General features: G+C 42.7%; 1 protein-coding gene across 4 annotated transcripts in view; it reads left to right on the forward strand.

Annotated features, from left to right (window-relative positions):
* Positions 1–2,340: 2,340 nt before the first annotated feature.
* Positions 2,341–21,451, forward strand: part of LOC106610486 (protocadherin-10) — a 31,590-nt gene continuing 12,479 nt past the window's right edge. For 3 of the 4 annotated variants that reach the window (XM_082978595.1, XM_082978596.1, XM_082978593.1), the window contains exons 1-3: positions 2,341–5,662; positions 8,203–8,261; positions 17,066–17,169. In XM_082978595.1, the coding sequence (XP_082834721.1) occupies positions 3,104–5,662; positions 8,203–8,261; positions 17,066–17,169 (2,722 nt within the window). In that variant the 5' untranslated portion in view covers positions 2,341–3,103. The remainder of the gene's footprint in view (positions 5,663–8,202; positions 8,262–17,065; positions 17,170–21,451) is intronic. The other variant, XM_082978594.1, reaches the window with a different exon arrangement.

Consider the following 21,451-nt stretch of genomic DNA (forward strand, 5'->3'; position numbering starts at 1 on the left):
GTATCTTAACCATTATGAGAGGAATATGTAAAACTGTTCTGAGATCACAGATCTAGGATCAGATCGTATCTTAACCATTATGAGTGGAATATGTAAAACTGTTCTGAGAGCAGCGTTTATGAGGAGACGGAGAAATATCCTATTTTATACAGAGTACCGCTAGTAATCACTAGGGGGCGACCTTGGTCTCTAGAATGTTGGGAAGATTCCTTCAGAAGGAGGCTCTCTCTCTATCTCTCTCGCTCTTATCCCACTACTAGAGTGCCAGTCTGATTTTGTCACAGAGAATCAGAGAAGACAAGTATGGTAATTCATCCAGCAGTATCTCTAGCGTTTTGTCTGTGAGACTTGTTATGTTACGAAATCATCTAAACACCATATTGCTTAAATCCAGTCTACAATGGTCATGTCTGTTTGTATTACGGTCCCGTAATTGCTGCGTGTCTATCTATTAAATACGGAATCGGAAGCTTATGTTAATTACCCTCAACGACGTTTTGTCTGTTTGTATACTCCAATAAGTGGGTCAGGAAGGACGCTTAGATTGCAGCCTTCCTCTCTTTCTGTTTATCCTTTTTTGTTCCTTTCTTTTCAAATCACTGCATAGACTGATGCTCCGTGCCAAATGGCACCTTACACCCTACGTAATGCTCTCCTTTTGACCAGGGCTCGTGGTAGTGCACTATACAGGGAATACGGTGTAATTTGGGACGCAAGCACATAGCCTATTAAACCATATGGCTTACGAATAAAATAAGTAGGTTAGAGTGATGAAATTCGTTTCATTGCTAAGGTCGGAGAGAGTGGGCTAATGATGAAACAGTGGAGATAGCGGTACTAACATGCTAAAGGCTATTAGTATGGTTTGGGCTATGCTACATTAAACGGAATATGAATTAATGGGGCATTATGGGATGCTCCATTCAGACACCCTATTCTCTGGGTAGTGCACTATTTTTGACCAGGGCCCTATATGACTCTGGTTAAATATAGTGCACTACACATCGGGAATATGGTGCCATTCGGGATACAGTCTGTATGCATGTATGGCCTTGGTATGTTCTTTATAAACGAATGATCGTTGTGCCTAAAGAAGGAAGATTGCAATTAAAACATGTTGATAATTTACTCCCGTTTTACAGATTTTTTAGTTTTTACAGTTTTACGTTAATTATATGTCTACTTCATTGTGTCTTTACTGCACCAACAGAACAGAATATTGATCCATACTATCATAATTATTTACAACGATAAGTTGGGTTAATTCAAAAGTTTCGGAAATCTTCAAACCCGTTTGTTTTGACCACCAGAGGGCACGTGAGTCATAACGGCGGGTTGGAATTGGCAACATCCCCAAGCTTTGGTTTTAGGTTACTACACCAATAACCAACGGTCACGTATCATAAGACAGAAGACAGCCTACTGACTACATCCTAGCTACTGACTGCATCAAAACTCAATATCCTATGGTCACCTATCACAGATAGACGGATAGAGAATGGGAAAGCATATGTTGCGTTGACCATTCAACATAACATGACGAACTGGGCATGAATGAGTCAGTGTGAGTCACGGACTAGTATAGGCTTCATCATCATCATCATCATCATCATCGATAGCCTATTTGGATAGTGTGTGCGTGCTTTCTTGCGCTCGAGTGCTTGCTTGCCAATACCGAAGGATAATCAGTAGAGATTTGCGTCACTGGAATAGAGCGCTGTATTACCTGTGGTCACGGTCTGTTGTGGTCTATACCACACACACACACACACACACACACACACACACACACACACACACACACACACACACACACACACACACACACACACACACACACACACACACACACACAACTCTACCGAGGCTTTCATTTTAAACAGCAGCTATTGAAATAATCCCTTTAAAACAGTCATTCCATCTTTCCCTACGGGGTTGGTGTTTCTTGCCTGGGTATAGTCTCTAGTCTTTACCTTCGTGTTCATTCAACAAACTGAACGGCAGAAACAAATAGCACAACACATTACAATGATGAACAGGCGATTTCTACAATATTCACTTTCAAAATTCGCTGGCTGCGCTTTTAACTTCAAACTGTCATGCACAGGTAGCCTATGCTTCTTAAACGATGTTTGTGCCAAGACGTTACCCGTCGACGGATTTGCAAATTCCCATTCCACCCTTCGCCCACTTGTTGACTATTTCATTCACAGGATATGTGAAATATTTTATTTCTCTCCGGTGTGTCGGTTGACTGGGGCTTCATGCTCGTGTTGCACGGGGCTGGGGCTCCATCGCCACCGCCGCTTGATGGCTCGTGTTGTTAGTAAAGAGAAGGGTCCGGGCAGGTCCGTGGGACGGTGCGCGCTGGCTGGCATTCCCGTGCCCCAATCAGGAGTAACCTCGTCGGGTGTCCACGGACACTATTGGCTGGTGAGAAAAGATGCTGTGCGCAAAACCAACCCCGCTCCCCTCACTCGCTTTACAGGAGTGGAGCAGAGAGCATCATCCGCTGTCCTTGCTGCTCAGCCGCACAGATTATAGAGCGAGAGAGAGAAAGTACAATTTTGTCGTTTATTTACATGCTGGCTATCCGGGTTCAGGTTTAGGATTTTATTCGAATGGTGCTTTCTGGAGTTATGCATTCGTGAAGGAATGTTTTTATATTTTTTATTGCACTTAGTTGGGACTTTATACGTGTGAGGATTCCATCTGTGAGTGAGGATTGTATTATGGTCTTCACGTCTTGCCTCCCTCTGCCTGCTGCGATGTTGGCGCTTCGGCCAAAATTCACAAACCTGGACTGAATATATAATATTTTTTTTGCTGAAAGAAGCGAGGATCAAATGGCCGTGATTCTCACGACTCAAACACAGGATTTTTTTCCGGTTGTCACGACGACGCAAAGAGGGAAAGAAGGAATAGCTGATTTGGGTTTGGGTAGCAGCCGTAGTTTTATTTTCATTATTGCAGCTTTTGATTCTGCCTTATTCCTGCGAAACGAAGCTGGGATGGGAAATGCTTAGTTCGAGTTAGAAATCGGAGTAATACCCCCGACATATATCCAAGTGCACTTGAGAGAGGAAGAGTGAGAGGAGTGGAAATGATTTTGTTATTACCGCTCCTTCTCTCGGTCTTGCTGGATGGAGCCGTGTGCCAGCTGCGCTTCTCTGTACCCGAGGAGCAGGAACACGGGACCGTCATTGGGAATATCGCGGAGGATTTGGGGTTGGACATCACCAAACTTTCCGCCCGCCGCTTCCAGACTGTGCCCAGCTCGCGGAACCCTTACTTGGATGTGAACCTGGAGAACGGGAATCTTTATGTGAAGGAGAAAATAGACCGGGAGGAGATATGCAGGCAGACAGTACCGTGCAACCTGCACCTCGAAGTGTTTCTGGAGAACCCGCTCGAGCTTTTCCGCGTGGAGATCGAGGTGATGGATATCAACGACAATCCCCCCACTTTCCCTGAGACAGACATCACTGTGGAGATAACGGAAAGTGCCACCCCGGGTACCCGGTTCCCGGTGGAGAATGCTTTCGACCCAGACGTCGGGACTAACGCGCTCAGCACCTACGCCATAACGAACAATAACTACTTTTACCTGGATGTTCAGACACAGAGCGACGGGAACAAGTTTGCGGAGCTAGTGCTGGAAAAACCGCTAGACCGGGAGCAGCAGGCGGTGCATCGGTACGTGCTCACGGCAGTGGACGGAGGCGTGCCACAACGGACTGGCACCGCGCTCCTGGTCGTTAAAGTCCTGGATTCCAACGATAACGCACCCATCTTCGACCAGTCGGTGTACACGGTGAGTCTACGGGAGAATTCACCGGTGGGAACTCTGGTTATTCAGCTGAACGCCACTGATATAGATGAAGGGCAGAACGGGGAGATCGTGTATTCATTCAGTAACCACAACCCGGCGCGGGTAAAGGATCTTTTTAAAATCGATGCCAGGACGGGGAGAATAGAGGTGGCTGGGGAAGTGGACTATGAGGAGAGTAGTACACACCAGATATACGTCCAGGCTAAAGACCTGGGAGCAAATGCAGTGCCCGCGCACTGCAAAGTCATGGTCAAACTGGTCGACGTTAACGACAACACACCGGAGATCAGTTTCAGCACGGTGACAGAGTCTGTGAGCGAACAGGACGCCCCGGGCACCGTCATAGCCCTTTTCAGCGTCACCGACCGGGACTCGGGCGACAACGGGCTGGTGAGCTGCGAGATTTTGGGTGACGTTCCTTTTAAACTCAAATCTTCATTTAAAAACTACTACACCATAGTAACGGATGGACTATTAGACAGAGAAAACGCAGACTCATACACAATCACCGTTGTAGCCAAAGACCAGGGGCTCCCCTCCCTCGCCACGAGCAAATCCATCAAGGTACATGTTTCCGACGAGAACGATAATGCACCCCGCTTTACGCAGCCAGTTTACGATGTGTATGTGACGGAGAATAATGTACCAGGTGCTTTTATTCACGCGGTGAGCGCCGTGGACCCTGACGTTGGTCCGAATGCCCTCATTACTTACTCCATATTGGAGTGTGACATCCAGGGCATGTCGGTCGACACCTATGTGTCAATCAACCAGGACACTGGTTACCTTTATGCACTGCGTTCATTCGATTATGAACAGTTGAAAGAGTTTAGCTTTATGGTACAGGCCAAAGACTCCGGGAGCCCAGACCTCTCCTCCAACAGCACCGTTAACGTCATTATTGTAGACCAGAATGACAACGCGCCGTCGGTGATAGCCCCTATCGGTAAGAACGGCACCGCCAAAGAACACCTGCCGCGCTCCGCCGAGCCGGGATACCTGGTCACGCGTATTGTTGCCATGGACGCAGATGATGGCGAGAACGCACGGCTCTCTTACAGCATTCTGCGTGGCAACGAGATGGGCATGTTCCGCATGGACTGGCGGACGGGGGAGCTGCGCACAGCACGCCGCGTCTTCACCAAGCGCGACCCCCAGGGCTCCTACGACCTGCTGATTGAGGTGAGGGACCACGGCCAGCCACCTCTCTCCTCCTCGGCTAGTGTGAGTGTGATCCTGGTGGATAGTGTGATAGATGGACGGAGTGGAGACCGAGGAGGATCTTCATCAAAGTCCAAAGAGACCTCTCTGGATCTCACCCTCATCCTCATCATCGCCTTGGGCGCCGTCTCCTTCATCTTCCTCCTGGCTATGATCGTGCTGGCTGTGCGCTGCCAGAAAGACAAGAAGCTGGACCTGTACACGTGCCTCATGGCAGGGGAGTGTTGCCTGTGCTGCAGCCCGTGTTGCTCGCGCCAGGCGCACAGCAGGAAGCAGAAGAAGCTCAGCAAGTCGGACATCATGCTGGTCCAGAGTACCAACGTCACCACCGGTGTGGGCGCTGTGGGCCAGGTGCCTGTGGAGGAGTCTGGTGTTAGCGGGGTCGGGATGGGCGGTGGGTTCGGTTCCCATCATCAGAACCAGAACTCCTACTGCTACCAGGTGTGTCTGACACCGGAGAGCGCTAAAACGGACCTGATGTTCCTCAAACCGTGCAGCCCCTCGCGCAGCACCGACACGGACCACACCAACTCCTGCGGGGCCATAGTGGCCGGGTACAGCGACCAGCAACCTGACATCTTATCCAACGGGAGCATCCTCTCCAATGAGGTAAGGCTTGGTTTCCACTAGCACTGCTGTGTGTGTGTGTGTGTGTGTGTGTGTGTGTGTGTGTGTAATTGAAACCCACGCTGTGCATTAGACTATTGGGACAAAGAAAGACTGTTTGGGGGTCTCTGGGTTTTCCCTCTTTTATCTTTAATACCTGGGTCATGTGAACATTTTTAGGGGAAACAAAGTGCATAACTTTGTTTGGTTTTCACATAATGAATATCGTTTAATCAATTGTGTATTGAGCCAGAGTATATTGATTTGATTGAATGTATTAAAGGACAATACAGCAAGGTGTGTATTGGATTCCAGAGTACTTTAATTACGCCGTGATCCTCCATGCCATTTATGAAAGGACAATCAATACACCTTTCAGCATGCCCCTGGCTGTCAGTCTATAATGCACATTTAATGAGGCAGATTATAAAATAATACTTCATATCATAAACATGTATTATTTGTCTACAGTGTTGAGGTCACTTGTCGAGGTTCAACCCCGATATATATTTAACTATCTAATCCGGTGATAGGATAGATGGTACATCTGTCTGCAGGTGCATAGAGCATAGCCTACCAATTGAATCTGAAGGCACAGGTGCTTCTTCCATGTAGTCATTTTCTAGCTGGATGAAAACATACAAGACATATCTCCTCCTGCTCAGAATTGATGGCATTTATATTGAGTTTGGGCCAGGAGTGCCTCTCAAAGCAAATGAAGCCTCCATGATGTCCCTCCTGTGTACCTCCAAGGGGCTGGGGTGAGCTGCAGAGAGTCAGTGTGGTTATTATGTCGACTGTGGCTGGAGAGAGTACCAGCCAGTCAGCCAGTGAACCAGTCAGCCAGCCAGTGAACCAATCAGTCAGCCAGTCAGTCAGTCAGTCAGTCAGCCATTGAACCAGTCAGTCAGCCATTGAACCAGTCAGTCAGCCATTGAACCAGTCAGTCAGTCATTGAACCAGTCAATCAGTCATTGAACTAGTCAGTCAGTCAGCCAGTCAGTCAGTCAGTCAGTCAGTCAGTCAGTCAGTCAGTCATTGAACCAGTCAGTCAGTCAGTCATTGAACCAGTCAGTCAGTCAGACAATCAGTCAGTTAGTTAGTCATTGAACCAGTCAGTCAGTCAGCCAGTCAGTCAGTCAGTCAGTCAGTCAGCCAGTCAGTCAGTCAGCCAGTCAGTCAGTCAGTCAGTCAGTCAGTGTGCGTTATGTTTAGAAACAGAAGACGTAATACATGTATACACCTTCTTATATGCATAATTAACTAGAATGATATTCAATTTCAGCCGAAACAATTGATGTGCATATTTAGGTGACTGTGTGGTAGTAAACTGAGACTGTAGAGAGAGGACCAGCAAGTCAGCCAGCCAGTCAACCAATCAGCCAGAACCAACCAATCAGTCAGCCGGGCAACCAACCACCCAGCCAGTCAGTCAACCAGCCAGTGAACCAGTCAACCAGCCAGTGAACCAGTCAGTCAGTGAACCAGTCAGTCAGTGGACCAGTCAGTCAGTAAGTGAACCAGTCAGTCAGTGAACCAGTCAACCAGCCAGTGAACCAGTTAGTCAGTGGACCAGTCAGTCCGTAAGTGAACCAGTCAGTCAGTCAATGAACCAGTCAGTCAGCCAGTGAACCAGTCAGTCAGTGGACCAGTCAGTCAGTCAGTGAACCAGTCAGTTAGTGGACCATTCAGTCAGCTAGCCAGTCAACCAGCCAGTCAGCTAATCAGTCCACCAAGCAGCCAGTCAGCCAGTTAGTCTGCCAGTCAGTCAGTGTTGAGTGAGAGAGCCAGTGCACTTTAAATGCGTTAAGTATTCAGCGCACGGTACCACAGATCAGCAGTGGAACAAAGGTTGTTCAGTTTGAAGCGCTGCTTGGCTCAATCATTTACGGATCCAATCGCCTCTCTAACCCACTCCCCTTCTCACTGGATATACACACAGTCAATAAAGTGGCATGTATGTCTGTCTCTCTCTTGAAGGCCATCGTGAACACATTCATATGGTGTCAATGTCTAACATGGCTTTCTCTCTCTCTCTCTCCTCTCTCTCTCTCTCTCTCTCTCTCTCTCTCTCTCTCTCTCTCTCTCTCTCATCTCTCCCTCTCTAAATCGCTTTCTTTCCAAGAGAGAGGAAAGGCCTCTTTCAGTGTCTTATAAATGTTTATTTCCCCCAATTTCCATAGGCCTGAGGATGGTGGAATGTCAATTGAATGCCAATAGGCCTAGGGTGTCATGCCTCTCTCTTTCTCTCTCTCTCTTTCTCTGCATCACAGTTCACAGGTCTTATGAAATACAATCTTATAAAGAAAAGGATGGTGAAATACACATCCTAAAATAGAAAATGAAGGTGCTGATTAAAAACAGAATGGAGCGATAGAGGAATGCGTGGCGTGCACACAGAGCACTGCTGCTCCCTAGTGCTTTATTCCAGCTCCTAAATAAAGAGTCATTTCCCAAACAACTATATCTACCGATGGACTACACTATAGAGGTCTACCTTTCCATGGCTGTCAGTGTGACATGACGTGTTGCTTCCCTTCCAGAACAAACACCAGCGAACAGAGCTCAGTTACCTAGTGGACAGACCAAGGAGAGTGAACAGGTAAATAACATCCAACAGCTGTGTGTGTGTGTGTGTGTGTGAGTGTGTGTGTGTGTGTGTGTGTGTGTGCCAAATATCCAATATAGGAATGCCAGTAGCATCCCCAAATATGCTGCTACATCAATACCGTTCAGTATGACTCATATATCTACATAATTACCATTCATTATGCCTCTTATATCGACATCAATACTGTTCAGTATGACTCATATATCTACATCATTACCATTCAGAATGACTCATATATATACATACATCATTACCATTCGGTATGACTCATATCTACATCAATACCATGCAGTATGACTCATATCTACATCATTCCATTCAGTGTGACTCATATATCTACATCATTACCATTCAGTATGACTCATATATCTACATCATTACCATTCAGTGTGACTCATATATCTACATCATTACCATTCAGTGTGGCTCATATATCTACATCATTACCATTCAGTATGACTCATATCTACATCAATATCATGCAGTATGAGTCATATATCTACATCATTACCATTCGGTATGACTCATATCTACATCATTACCATTCGGTATGACTCATATATCTACATCATTACCATTCGGTATGACTCATATCTACATCATTACCATGCAGTATACCTCATATATCTACATCATTACCATTCGGTATGACTCATATCTACATCATTACCATGCAGTATGACTCATATATCTACATCATTACCATTCAGTATGACTCATATCTACATCATTACCATTCAGTATGACTCATATCTACATCATTACCATGCAGTATGACTCATATATCTACATCATTACCATTCGGGATGACTCATATCTACATCATTACCATTCCGTATGACTCATATCTACATCATTACCATGCAGTATGACTCATATATCTACATCATTACTATTCAGTATGACTTATATATCTACATCAATACCATTCATTATGCCTCTTATATCTACATCATTACCATTCAGTATGACTCATATATCTACATCATTACCATTCAGTATGACTCATATATCTACATCATTACCATTCGGTGTGACTCATATCTACATCATTACCATGCAGTATACCTCATATATCTATGGGCCTAAATCCAACACCGTTCCAAAGCTACTTTCAATAGAACCGGATAACTAGAACTCATTCACCATGGCAGAGATATATAATATTGTCCAAATGTCTATAACATTCTATATGGCTACTCTACACAACCTGTATAACATTCTATATGGCTACTCTACACAACCTGTATACAGTGGGGGAAAAAAGTATTTGATCCCCTGCTGATTTTGTACGTTTGCCCACTGACAAAGAAATTATCAGTCTATAATTTTAATGGTAGGTTTATTTGAACAGTGAGAGACAGAATCACAACAAAAAGAAAAATGCATGTCGAAAATGTTAAGTTGATTTGCATTTTAATGAGGGAAATAAGTATTTGACCCCCTCTCAATCAGAAAGATTTCTAGCTCCCAGGTGTCTTTTATACACGTAACGAGCTGAGATTAGGAGCAAACTCTTAAAGGGAGTGCTCCTAACCGCAGCTTGTTACCTGTAAAAAAGACACCTGTCCACAGAAGCAATCAATCAATCAGATTCCAAACTCTCCACCATGGCCAAGACCAAAGAACTCTCCAAGGATGTCAGGGACAAGATTGTCGACCTACACAAGGCTGGAATGGGCTACAAGACCATCACCAAGCAGCTTGGTGAGAAGGTGACAACATTTAATGCGATTATTCGCAAATGGAAGAAAGACAAAAGAACTGTCAATATCCCTCGGCCTGGGGCTCCATGCAAGATCTCACCTCGTGGAGTTGCAATGATCATGAGAACGGTGAGGAATCAGCCCAGAACTACACGGGAGGATCTTGTCAATGATCTCAAGGCAGCTGGGACCATAGTCACCAAGAAAACAATTGGTAACACACTACGCCGTGAAGGACTGAAATCCTGCAGCATCCGCAAGGTCCCCCTGCTCAAGAAAGCACATATACATGCCCGTCTGAAGTTTGCCAATGAACATCTAAATGATTCAGAGGACAACTGGGTGAAAGTGTTGTGGTCAGATGAGACCAAAATGGAGCTCTTTGGCATCAACTCAACTCGCCGTGTTTGGAGGAGGAGGAATGCTGCCTATGACCCCAAGAACACAATCCCCACCGTCAAACATGGAGGTGGAAACATTATGCTTTGGGGGTGTTTTTCTGCTAAGGGGACAGGACAACTTCACCGCATCAAAGGGACGATGGACGGGGCCATGTACCGTCAAATCTTGGGTGAGAACCTCCTTCCCTCAGCCAGGGCATTGAAAATGGGTCGTGGATGAGTATTCCAGCATGACAATGACCCAAAACACACAGCCAAGGCAACAAAGGAGTGGCTCAAGAAGAAGCACATTAAGGTCCTGGAGTGGCCTAGCCAGTGTCCAGACCTTAATCCCATAGAAAATCTGTGGAGGGAGCTGAAGGTTCGAGTTGCCAAACGTTAGCCTCGAAACCTTAATGACTTGGAGAAGATCTGCAAAGAGGAGTGGGACAAAATCCCTCCTGAGATGTGTGCAAACCTGGTGGCCAACTACAAGAAATGTCTGACCTCTGTGATTGCCAACAAGGGTTTTGCCACCAAGTACTAAGTCATGTTTTGCAGAGGGGTCAAATACTTATTTCCTTCATTAAAATGCAAATCATTTTATAACATTTTTGACATGCGTTTTTCTGGATTTTTTTGTTGTTATTCTGTCTCTCACTGTTCAAATAAACCTACCATTAAAATTATAGACTGATCATTTCTTTGTCAGTGGGCAAATGTACAAAATCAGCAGGGGATCAAATACTTTTTTCCCCTCACTGTATCTATAACATTCTATATGGCTACTCTACACAACCTGTATACCATTCTATATGGCTACTCTACACAACCTGTATATAATTCTATATGGCTACTCTACACATTCTGTATAACATTCTATATGGCTACTCTACACAACCTGTATATAATTCTATATGGCTACTCTACACAACCTGTATAACATTCTATATGGCTACTCTACACAACCTGTATAACATTCTATATGGTTACTCTACACAACCTGTATATCTATAACATTCTATATGGCTACTCTACACAACATGTATAACATTCTATATGGCTACTCTACACAACCTGTATAACATTCTATATGGCTACTCTACACAACCTGTATAACATTCTATATGGCTACTCTACACAACCTGTATAACATTCTATATGGCTACTCTACACAACCTGTATAACATTCTATATGGCTACTCTACACAACCTGTATAACATTCTATATGGCTACTCTACACAACCTGTATAACATTCTATATGGCTACTCTACACAACCTGTATAACATTCTATATGGCTACTCTACACATTCTGTATAACATTCTATATGGCTACTCTACACAACCTGTATAACATTCTATATGGTTACTCTACACAACCTGTATATCTATAACATTCTATATGGCTACTCTACACAACCTGTATAACATTCTATATGGCTACTCTACACATCCTGTATAACATTCTACATGGCTACTCTACACAACCTGTATATCTATAACATTCTATATGGCTACTCTACACAACCTGCATGACATTCTATATGGCTACTCTACACAACCTGTATAACATTCTATATGGCTACTCTACACAACCTGTATAACATTCTATATGGCTACTCTACACAACCTGTATAACATTCTATATGGCTACCCTACACATCCTGTATAACATTCTATATGGCTACTCTACACAACCTGTATATAATTCTATATGGCTACCCTACACAACCTGTATAACATTCTATATGGCTACTCTACACAACCTGTATATCTATAACATTCTATATGGCTACTCTACACATCCTGTATAACATTCTACATGGCTACTCTACACAACCTGTATATCTATAACATTCTATATGGCTACTCTACACAACCTGCATGACATTCTATATGGCTACTCTACACAACCTGTATAACATTCTATATGGCTACTCTACACAACCTGTATAACATTCTATATGGCTACTCTACACAACCTGTATAACATTCTATATGGCTACCCTACACATCCTGTATAACATTCTATATGGCTACTCTACACAACCTGTATAACATTCTATATGGCTACTCTACACAACCTGTATAACATTCTATATGGCTACTCTACACAACCTGTATATCTATAACATTCTATATGGCTACTCTACACAACCTGTATATCTATAACATTCTATATGGCTACTCTACACAACCTGTATAACATTCTATATGGCTACTCTACACAACCTGTATATCTATAACATTCTATATGGCTACTCTACACAACCTGTATAACATTCTATATGGCTACTCTACACAACCTGTATAACATTCTATATGGCTACTCTACACAACCTGTATAACATTCTATATGGCTACCCTACACATCCTGTATAACATTCTATATGGCTACTCTACACAACCTGTATATAATTCTATATGGCTACTCTACACAACCTGTATAACATTCTATATGGCTACTCTACACAACCTGTATAACATTCTATATGGCTACTCTACACAACCTGTATATCTATAACATTCTATATGGCTACTCTACACAACCTGTATATCTATAACATTCTATATGGCTACTCTACACAACCTGTATAACATTCTATATGGCTACTCTACACAACCTGTATAACATTCTATATGGCTACTCTACACATCCTGTATAACATTCTATATGGCTACTCTACACAACCTGTAAAACATTCTATATGGCTACTCTACACAACCTGTATAACATTCTATATGGCTACTCTACACAACCTGTATAACATTCTATATGGTTACTCTACACAACCTGTATAACATTCTATATGGCTACTCTACACAACCTGTATAACATTCTATATGGCTACTCTACACAACCTGTATAACATTCTATATGGCTACACTACACAACCTGTATAACATTCTATATGGCTACTCTACACATCCTGTATAACATTCTATATGGCTACTCTACACATCCTGTATAACATTCTATATGGCTACTCTACACAACCTGTATAACATTCTATATGGCTACTCTACACAACCTGTATAACATTCTATATGGTTACTCTACACAACCTGTATATCTATAACATTCTATATGGCTACTCTACACAACCTGTATAACATTCTATATGGCTACTCTACACAACCTGTATAACATTCTATATGGCTACTCTACACAACCTGTATAACATTCTATATGGCTACTCTACACAACCTGTATAACATTCTATATGGCTACTCTACACAACCTGTATAACATTCTATATGGCTACTCTACACAACCTGTATAACATTCTATATGGCTACTCTACACAACCTGTATAACATTCTATATGGCTACTCTACACATCCTGTATAACATTCTATATGGCTACTCTACACAACCTGTATAACATTCTATATGGCTACTCTACACAACCTGTATAACATTCTATATGGCTACTCTACACAACCTGTATAACATTCTATATGGCTACTCTACACATTCTGTATAACATTCTATATGGCTACTCTACACAACCTGTATAACATTCTATATGGTTACTCTACACAACCTGTATATCTATAACATTCTATATGGCTACTCTACACAACCTGTATAACATTCTATATGGCTACTCTACACAACCTGTATATCTATAACATTCTATATGGCTACTCTACACAACCTGCATAACATTCTATATGGCTACTCTACACATCCTGTATAACATTCTATATGGCTACTCTACACAACCTGCATAACATTCTATATGGCTACTCTACACATCCTGTATAACATTCTATATGGCTACTCTACACAACCTGTAGAACATTCTATATGGCTACTCTACACAACCTGTATAACATTCTATATGGCTACTCTACACAACCTGTATAACATTCTATATGGCTACTCTACACAACCTGTATAACATTCTATATGGCTACTCTACACAACCTGTATAACATTCTATATGGCTACTCTACACAACCTGTATAACATTCTATATGGCTACTCTACACAACCTGTATAACATTCTATATGGCTACTCTACACAACCTGTATAACATTCTATATGGCTACTCTACACAACCTGTATAACATTCTATATGGCTACTCTACACATCCTGTATAACATTCTATATGGCTACTCTACACAACCTGTATAACATTCTATATGGCTACTCTACACAACCTGTATAACATTCTATATGGCTACTCTACACAACCTGTATAACATTCTATATGGCTACTCTACACAACCTGTATAACATTCTATATGGCTACTCTACACAACCTGTATAACATTCTATATGGCTACTCTACACATCCTGTATAACATTCTATATGGCTACTCTACACATCCTGTATAACATTCTATATGGCTACTCTACACAACCTGTATAACATTCTATATGGCTACCCTACACATCCTGTATAACATTCTATATGGCTACTCTACACAACCTGTATATCTATAACATTCTATATGGCTACTCTACACAACCTGTATAACATTCTATATGGCTACTCTACACAACCTGTATAACATTCTATATGTCTACTCTACACATCCTGTATAACATTCTATATGGCTACTCTACACAACCTGTATAACATTCTATATGGCTACTCTACACAACCTGTAAAACATTCTATATGGCTACTCTACACATCCTGTATAACATTCTATATGGTTACTCTACACATCCTGTATAACATTCTATATGGCTACTCTACACAACCTGTATATCTATAACATTCTATATGGCTACTCTACACAACCTGTATAACATTCTATATGGCTACTCTACACAACCTGTATAACATTCTATATGTCTACTCTACACAACCTGTATAACATTCTATATGGCTACTCTATACAACCTGTATAACATTCTATATGGCTACTCTACACAACCTGTATAACATTCTATATGGCTACTCTACACAACCTGTATATCTATAACATTCTATATGGCTACTCTACACAACCTGTATAACATTCTATATGGCTACTCTACACAACCTGTATAACATTCTATATGTCTACTCTACACAACCTGTATAACATTCTATATGGCTACTCTATACAACCTGTATAACATTCTATATGGCTACTCTACACAACCTGTATAACATTCTATATGGCTACTCTACACATCCTGTATAACATTCTATATGGTTACTCTACACATCCTGTATAACATTCTATATGGCTACTCTACACAACCTGTATAACATTCTATATGGCTACTCTACACAACCTGTATAACATTCTATATGGCTACTCTACACAACCTGTATAACATTCTATATGGCTACTCTACACAACCTGTATAACATTCTATATGGCTACTCTATACAACCTGTATAACATTCTATATGGCTACTCTATACAACCTGTATAACATTCTATATGGCTACTCTACACAACCTGTATAACATTCTATATGGCTACTCTACACAACCTGTATAACATTCTATATGGCTACTCTATACAACCTGTATAACATTCTATATGGCTACTCTACACAACCTGTATAACATTCTATATGGCTACTCTATACAACCTGTATAACATTCTATATGGTTACTCTACACAACCTGTATATCTATAACATTCTATATGGCTACTCTACACAACCTGTATAACATTCTATATGGCTACTCTACACATCCTGTATAACATTCTATATGGCTACTCTACACAACCTGTATAACATTCTATATGGCTACTCTACACAACCTGTATATTTATGACGTTCAACATTCAACCATTAGACGGTTACCAACTATGTAGACTTTTCCTCATTCCATTCCATTCACATCCAAATATATCCATTGATTTCCTATGCCAGTCACACAGTCACTGCCAACATCATGGCCATCCTGTCAATGACATTAGACACTTCCATATCCATAGGGCTATCACTTAGTATTCCACTCAGAAGTCATCATCATGACCACTGCACTTCCATATGCACTCAAAATACCAGTCAGCGCACGGCTAAAATGGCACCCTATTCCCAACGTAGTGCACTACTATTGACTACTTTAGGGTGCCATTTGTGACACATACCATAGACATGCAATATGCCGGTCAGGCTCGTCATCGTCATCATTCCCAACATATAACACTCTGATCCAATTTGGTCTGAGTCCCGTAACGGACGAGGCGGGCGGCCGCATTACACAGCCATGCCGGAATTCATTACACGTCAAGTGAAACATCCAATTTAGACACTTGAAGGCCACCGTGAATGCATTAATATGGTGTCAATTTCTAATGAATCTCCTCTCTCTCTCTCCCTCTCTCCCTCTCTCTCTCCATCTCTCCCCTCTGTCTCCCTCTTCATCTCTCCCCTCTGTCTCCCTCTTCATCTCTCCCCTCTGTCTCCCTCTTCATCTCTCCCCTCTGTCTCCCTCTTCATCTCTCCCCTCTGTCTCCCTCTTCATCTCTCCCCTCTGTCTCTCTCTTCATCTCTCCCCTCTGTCTCCCTCTTCATCTCTCCCCTCTGTCGCCCTCTTCATCTCTCCCCTCTGTCTCCCTCTTCATCTCTCCCCTCTGTCTCTCTCTTCATCTCTCCCCTCTGTCTCCCTCTTCATGTCTCCACTCTCTCTACCTCTTCATCTCTCCCTACTCTCTCCCCTCAATGTTATTCTCTTCTCCTACTACCCCCCCCCCCCATGTGTCTCCCCCCTCCCTCTTTCCCTCCCTCCTTCCAGTTCTGCGTTCCAAGAAGCGGACATCGTGAGTTCTAAAGACAGCGGTCACGGGGACAGCGAGCAGGGAGACAGTGATCACGACGCCACCAACCGGGGTCATGCCGGTGAGTCCTGCCATAATTACCCCGGCTAAAGATCTCCGTAATGGGGGAGGATAATGCCCGAGTCTCAGTGCTTCGGTGGCCATGCAGAACGGCGATTTTTAATTTGCTTCATTTGGGCGCAGCAGCGGGGTCTGCCGGTCGCTGGTGGGAAAGTCTGAATATAAATCAGAGAGAAGGTGTTGATTATGTTTCACACCGGATGTTACCGGGCGGATGAGAGGAAGCTACTGTGGATTATTTACCCCCCCTCTCTCTCTCTCTCTCTCTCTCTCTCTCTCTGTGTATTTTCTCCCCTTTCTCTGGCCCTGTCCCACCGTGGCCGGTGGTGCTGAAAGAACAGCACATTGAAAGGGGAGTGTTGTAGATAATATTGGTGTGTTTTTTTGCAAATCAACGACGCAGCAGGTGAATGAATTAAATCATTATTCTGCATCATCTTAATCAGATGTCTGTTGTGTTGTTTGTTGTGTTGTGTTGTTTGTTGTGTTGTTTGTTGTGTTGTTTGTTGTGTTGTGTTGTTTGTTGTGTTGTTTGTTGTGTTGTTTGTTGTGTTTGTTGTGTTGTTTGTTGTGTTGTTTGTTGTGTTGTTTGTTGTGTTGTTTGTTGTGTTTGTTGTGTTGTTTGTTGTGTTGTTTGTTGTGTTGTTTGTTGTGTTGTGTTGTTGTGTTGTTTGTTGTGTTGTTTGTTGTGTTGTTTGTTGTGTTTGTTGTGTTGTTTGTTGTGTTGTTTGTTGTGTTGTTTGTTGTGTTTGTTGTGTTGTTTGTTGTGTTGTTTGTTGTGTTTTTTGTTGTGTTGTGTTGTTGTGTTGTTTGTTGTGTTGTTTGTTGTGTTGTTTGTTGTGTTGTTTGTTGTGTTGTTTGTTGTGTTTGTTGTGTTGTTTGTTGTGTTGTTTGTTGTGTTGTTTGTTGTGTTGTGTTGTTTGTTGTGTTGTTTGTTGTGTTGTTGTGTTGTTTGTTGTGTTGTTTGTTGTGTTGTTTGTTGTGTTGTGTTGTTTGTTGTGTTGTTTGTTGTGTTGTTTGTTGTGTTGTTTGTGGTGTTGTTTGTTGTGTTTGTTGTGTTGTTTGTTGTGTTTGTTGTGTTGTTTGTTGTGGTGTTTGTTGTGTTGTTTGGGTGGCAACGTGGCGAGAGCAAAGGCCTTTGTTTCTAGTAAGTTGATATGATGACAGGATTGGCTTGGTACGGTCTTCATGATGGCAATGGCCCAACCGCAGAACGATTGGATAACTACAGGGCATCATTTCTACACACACACACACACACACACACACACACACACACACACACACACACACACACACACACACACACACACACACACACACACACACACACACACACACACACACACACACAGGGCCAAGTTACAGGCAGATTGTGTCCAGATTGTGTCCAGTTGTCCATGGTTTATATAGGCCGATATTCTGTTTTATTTCTGTTCTGGACATGTATTTGATTTCCACCTGTTTATTGATTAAAGTGGAGCCAGGCAATGCCAGGACAGTATCACAATCCAATTTGGAATTGATTTGACCTTTACTTGACCTTTACTTTAACGTTACCGTAACACAAACGTCTAGACAATCTGGCTGCCAAATATCATGTCAATGTGGCGTTGGAATACAAAATGGAATATGGTTCGTGCCGTGCGTAGGTTATCAGATGGCTTGGACGGTCCTCAGTATGTGTGTGTGTGTGTGGCTGAACATTTGTTCCTCAGTTCTATTTTAGATGGTAACAGCTTAGTTCTCAATAGGAGGGCTTCGACACCCTTATTTTTTGAAAGGAGAGGCACTTGTTTTTCACAAGCTCTTGTAGTAGCAGGTGTTTGTGTGTCTCTCTGTGTGTGTGTGTCTGTGTGTGTGTGTGTATGTGTCTGTGTGTGTGTGTGTATGTGTCTGTGTGTGTGTGTGTATGTGTCTGTGTGTGTATGTGTGTGTCTGTGTGTGTGTGTGTGTGTGTGTGTGTATGTGTGTGTGTGTGTGTGTGTGTCTGTCTGTGTGTGTCTGTGTGTGTCTGTGTCTGTCTGTGTCTGTGTCTGTGTCTGTCTGTCTGTCTGTCTGTCTGTCTGTCTGTCTGTCTGTCTGTCTGTCTGTCTGTCTGTCTGTCTGTCTGTCTGTCTGTCTGTCTGTCTGTCTGTCTGTCTGTCTGTCTGTCTGTGTGTGTGTGTGTGTGTGTGTGTGTGATGCAGAAAAGGTGGTAATTGTAGTGAAAGAGAGTACCACAGGGAGGTTTAAAGGATGTTATATTTAGAGAGAGTGAAAGAGAGAGAGAGATAATTATCTTTATTTAAATATTTGCACATCATTGCAACACTGTATATATACATATAATGACATTTGAAATGTCTTTATTCTTTTGGAACTTTTATAAGTCTGATGTTTACTGTACATTTTTATTGTTTAGTATCTACTTCACTTGCTTTGGAAATGTAAACATGTTTCCCATGCCAATAAAGCCCCTTGAATTGAAAGAGAGAGAGCGTGAGAGAGGAGAGCGCCAGAGAGTGAGCGAGAGAGCGAGGGAGAAATTAAATAAAGGTACAATTTAAAAAAATAAATAAAGAAGAAGTAGTAGGAAAATGTTGGCAAGCTTCCAGACTACTGTAGGCGTGTAAGTGGTCTCTGATTCCTGGTTGGTTGTGTGTGATATTAGTGCCTCTACCTTGCTCTCAGGTGGGATGTGTTTATATCAAGTATTTTCAGAGCGTGGGTGTATGTGGGTGTATGTGGGTCTATGTGGGTCTATGTGGGTGTATGTGGGTCTATGTGGGTGCATGTGGGTGTATGTGGGTCTATGTGGGTGCATGTGTGCTGCTGTGTGTGTTTGTGCATGCTCGTGCATGTGTGTGTGTCTCTCTGTGTGTGTGTGTGTGTGTGTGTCCGTAAGCAAGTCTCATCTTTCATTCTGTCTCTTGAACACACTAGCTCTCTGTAACACTCCACTGATCACTAATTCATTTCCGGAGGAACCTTTGCATAGCAATTATCAAACGAAGGTTAGGCCTGTAGCACCTCCACCTATAACGCTGCAGTCAAGCTGCCATCCTGGGGACACAACACCTTCCACACACCTATGGACATATATGCAACGGTCGCCATTTTGGATCAGAATACACTACAGTACCATCACTTAATGTGGTAAAACATTGTATTCATCTGATTCTACAACCCCTAACTAAACCTACCCATTTTAAAACAATTATGTTGACTCTTTTAAAATTCAAGTGGCACTATGTAACGATCGTCGTCGGGTGATGAGGAAGCGGACCAAAACGCAGCTGGGAGCGAACACATGTTTATTCTTTACCCTGAAATAAACACGTACACAAAACCAAGACAAGGCCGATACGTTAACTGCTCAAAAACAAAGAGACAACACCCCACAAACAGCGTGGGGGAAAGAGGAACTTAAATGTGATCCCAATCAGAGACAACTAGCGACAGCTGTCTCTGATTGGGAATCGACAGAACCCAACATAGAAATAAACCCCATAGAGCTAACACAAGGCTATAACGCTAACATAGAAAACAAACCAAGGAAAAATACCCAACATGACACACCCTGACCCAAAATACCCGAGTTCACCTGGTCAGGGCGTGACACACTATTAGTTGGAATAGCTTCCATTGACTATACTTCTAGCTAATATCCTGTTTTATAAATACTTATTTTGACTTTGAGTTGGAATACCACCATGCATCAACTGATAACCCCGAACCTCACTCCAAGCAAACCTATTCTAAAGTCATGATTTGAATTAGGTGAATGTTTTTCTCATTAGCTGGGACGTTGTCCCCCTAATCAGAGCTGACAGGGTAGATCATGAGGAAAACAAGAAGGGGGCCGTTGAGATGGACAGAATGAAGGAAAAAGAGAGAGGGAGATGGAGAGAATGAAGGATAAGAAAGAGAGAGATGGAGAGACAGATTAAATATTAATAGGAGACGGAGGAGAAAGAGAGGAGAGGACCTGAGAGACGAGCTATGAGGTAGCTGGTCCCAAACAGCTCCCTATTCCCTATATAGTGCACTACGTTTGACCGGAGGCCATAAGGTTACCCATTTGGCTCTGGTCAAAAGTAGTGCCCTATATAGGGAATAAGGGAGGTGTTTGGGATGCGTCCCAGGGATTTTTTTAACAATCATTATCTTGACGTTTGTGTTGTCGTGAACAACAGGCGTGACAAATGACTGAATGAAATATCCACAGCGACTGCATTAGATTGGTGATTACGAATTAGTGATGCCTGCCGAGTTGACTTAAGTGTGTGTATGTATGTGTG

The sequence above is a fragment of the Salmo salar genome, chromosome 08, assembly GCF_965601325.2.
Source record: "Salmo salar chromosome 08, fSalSal1, whole genome shotgun sequence".
In the NCBI taxonomy this organism is placed as follows: Eukaryota; Metazoa; Chordata; class Actinopteri; order Salmoniformes; family Salmonidae; genus Salmo; species Salmo salar.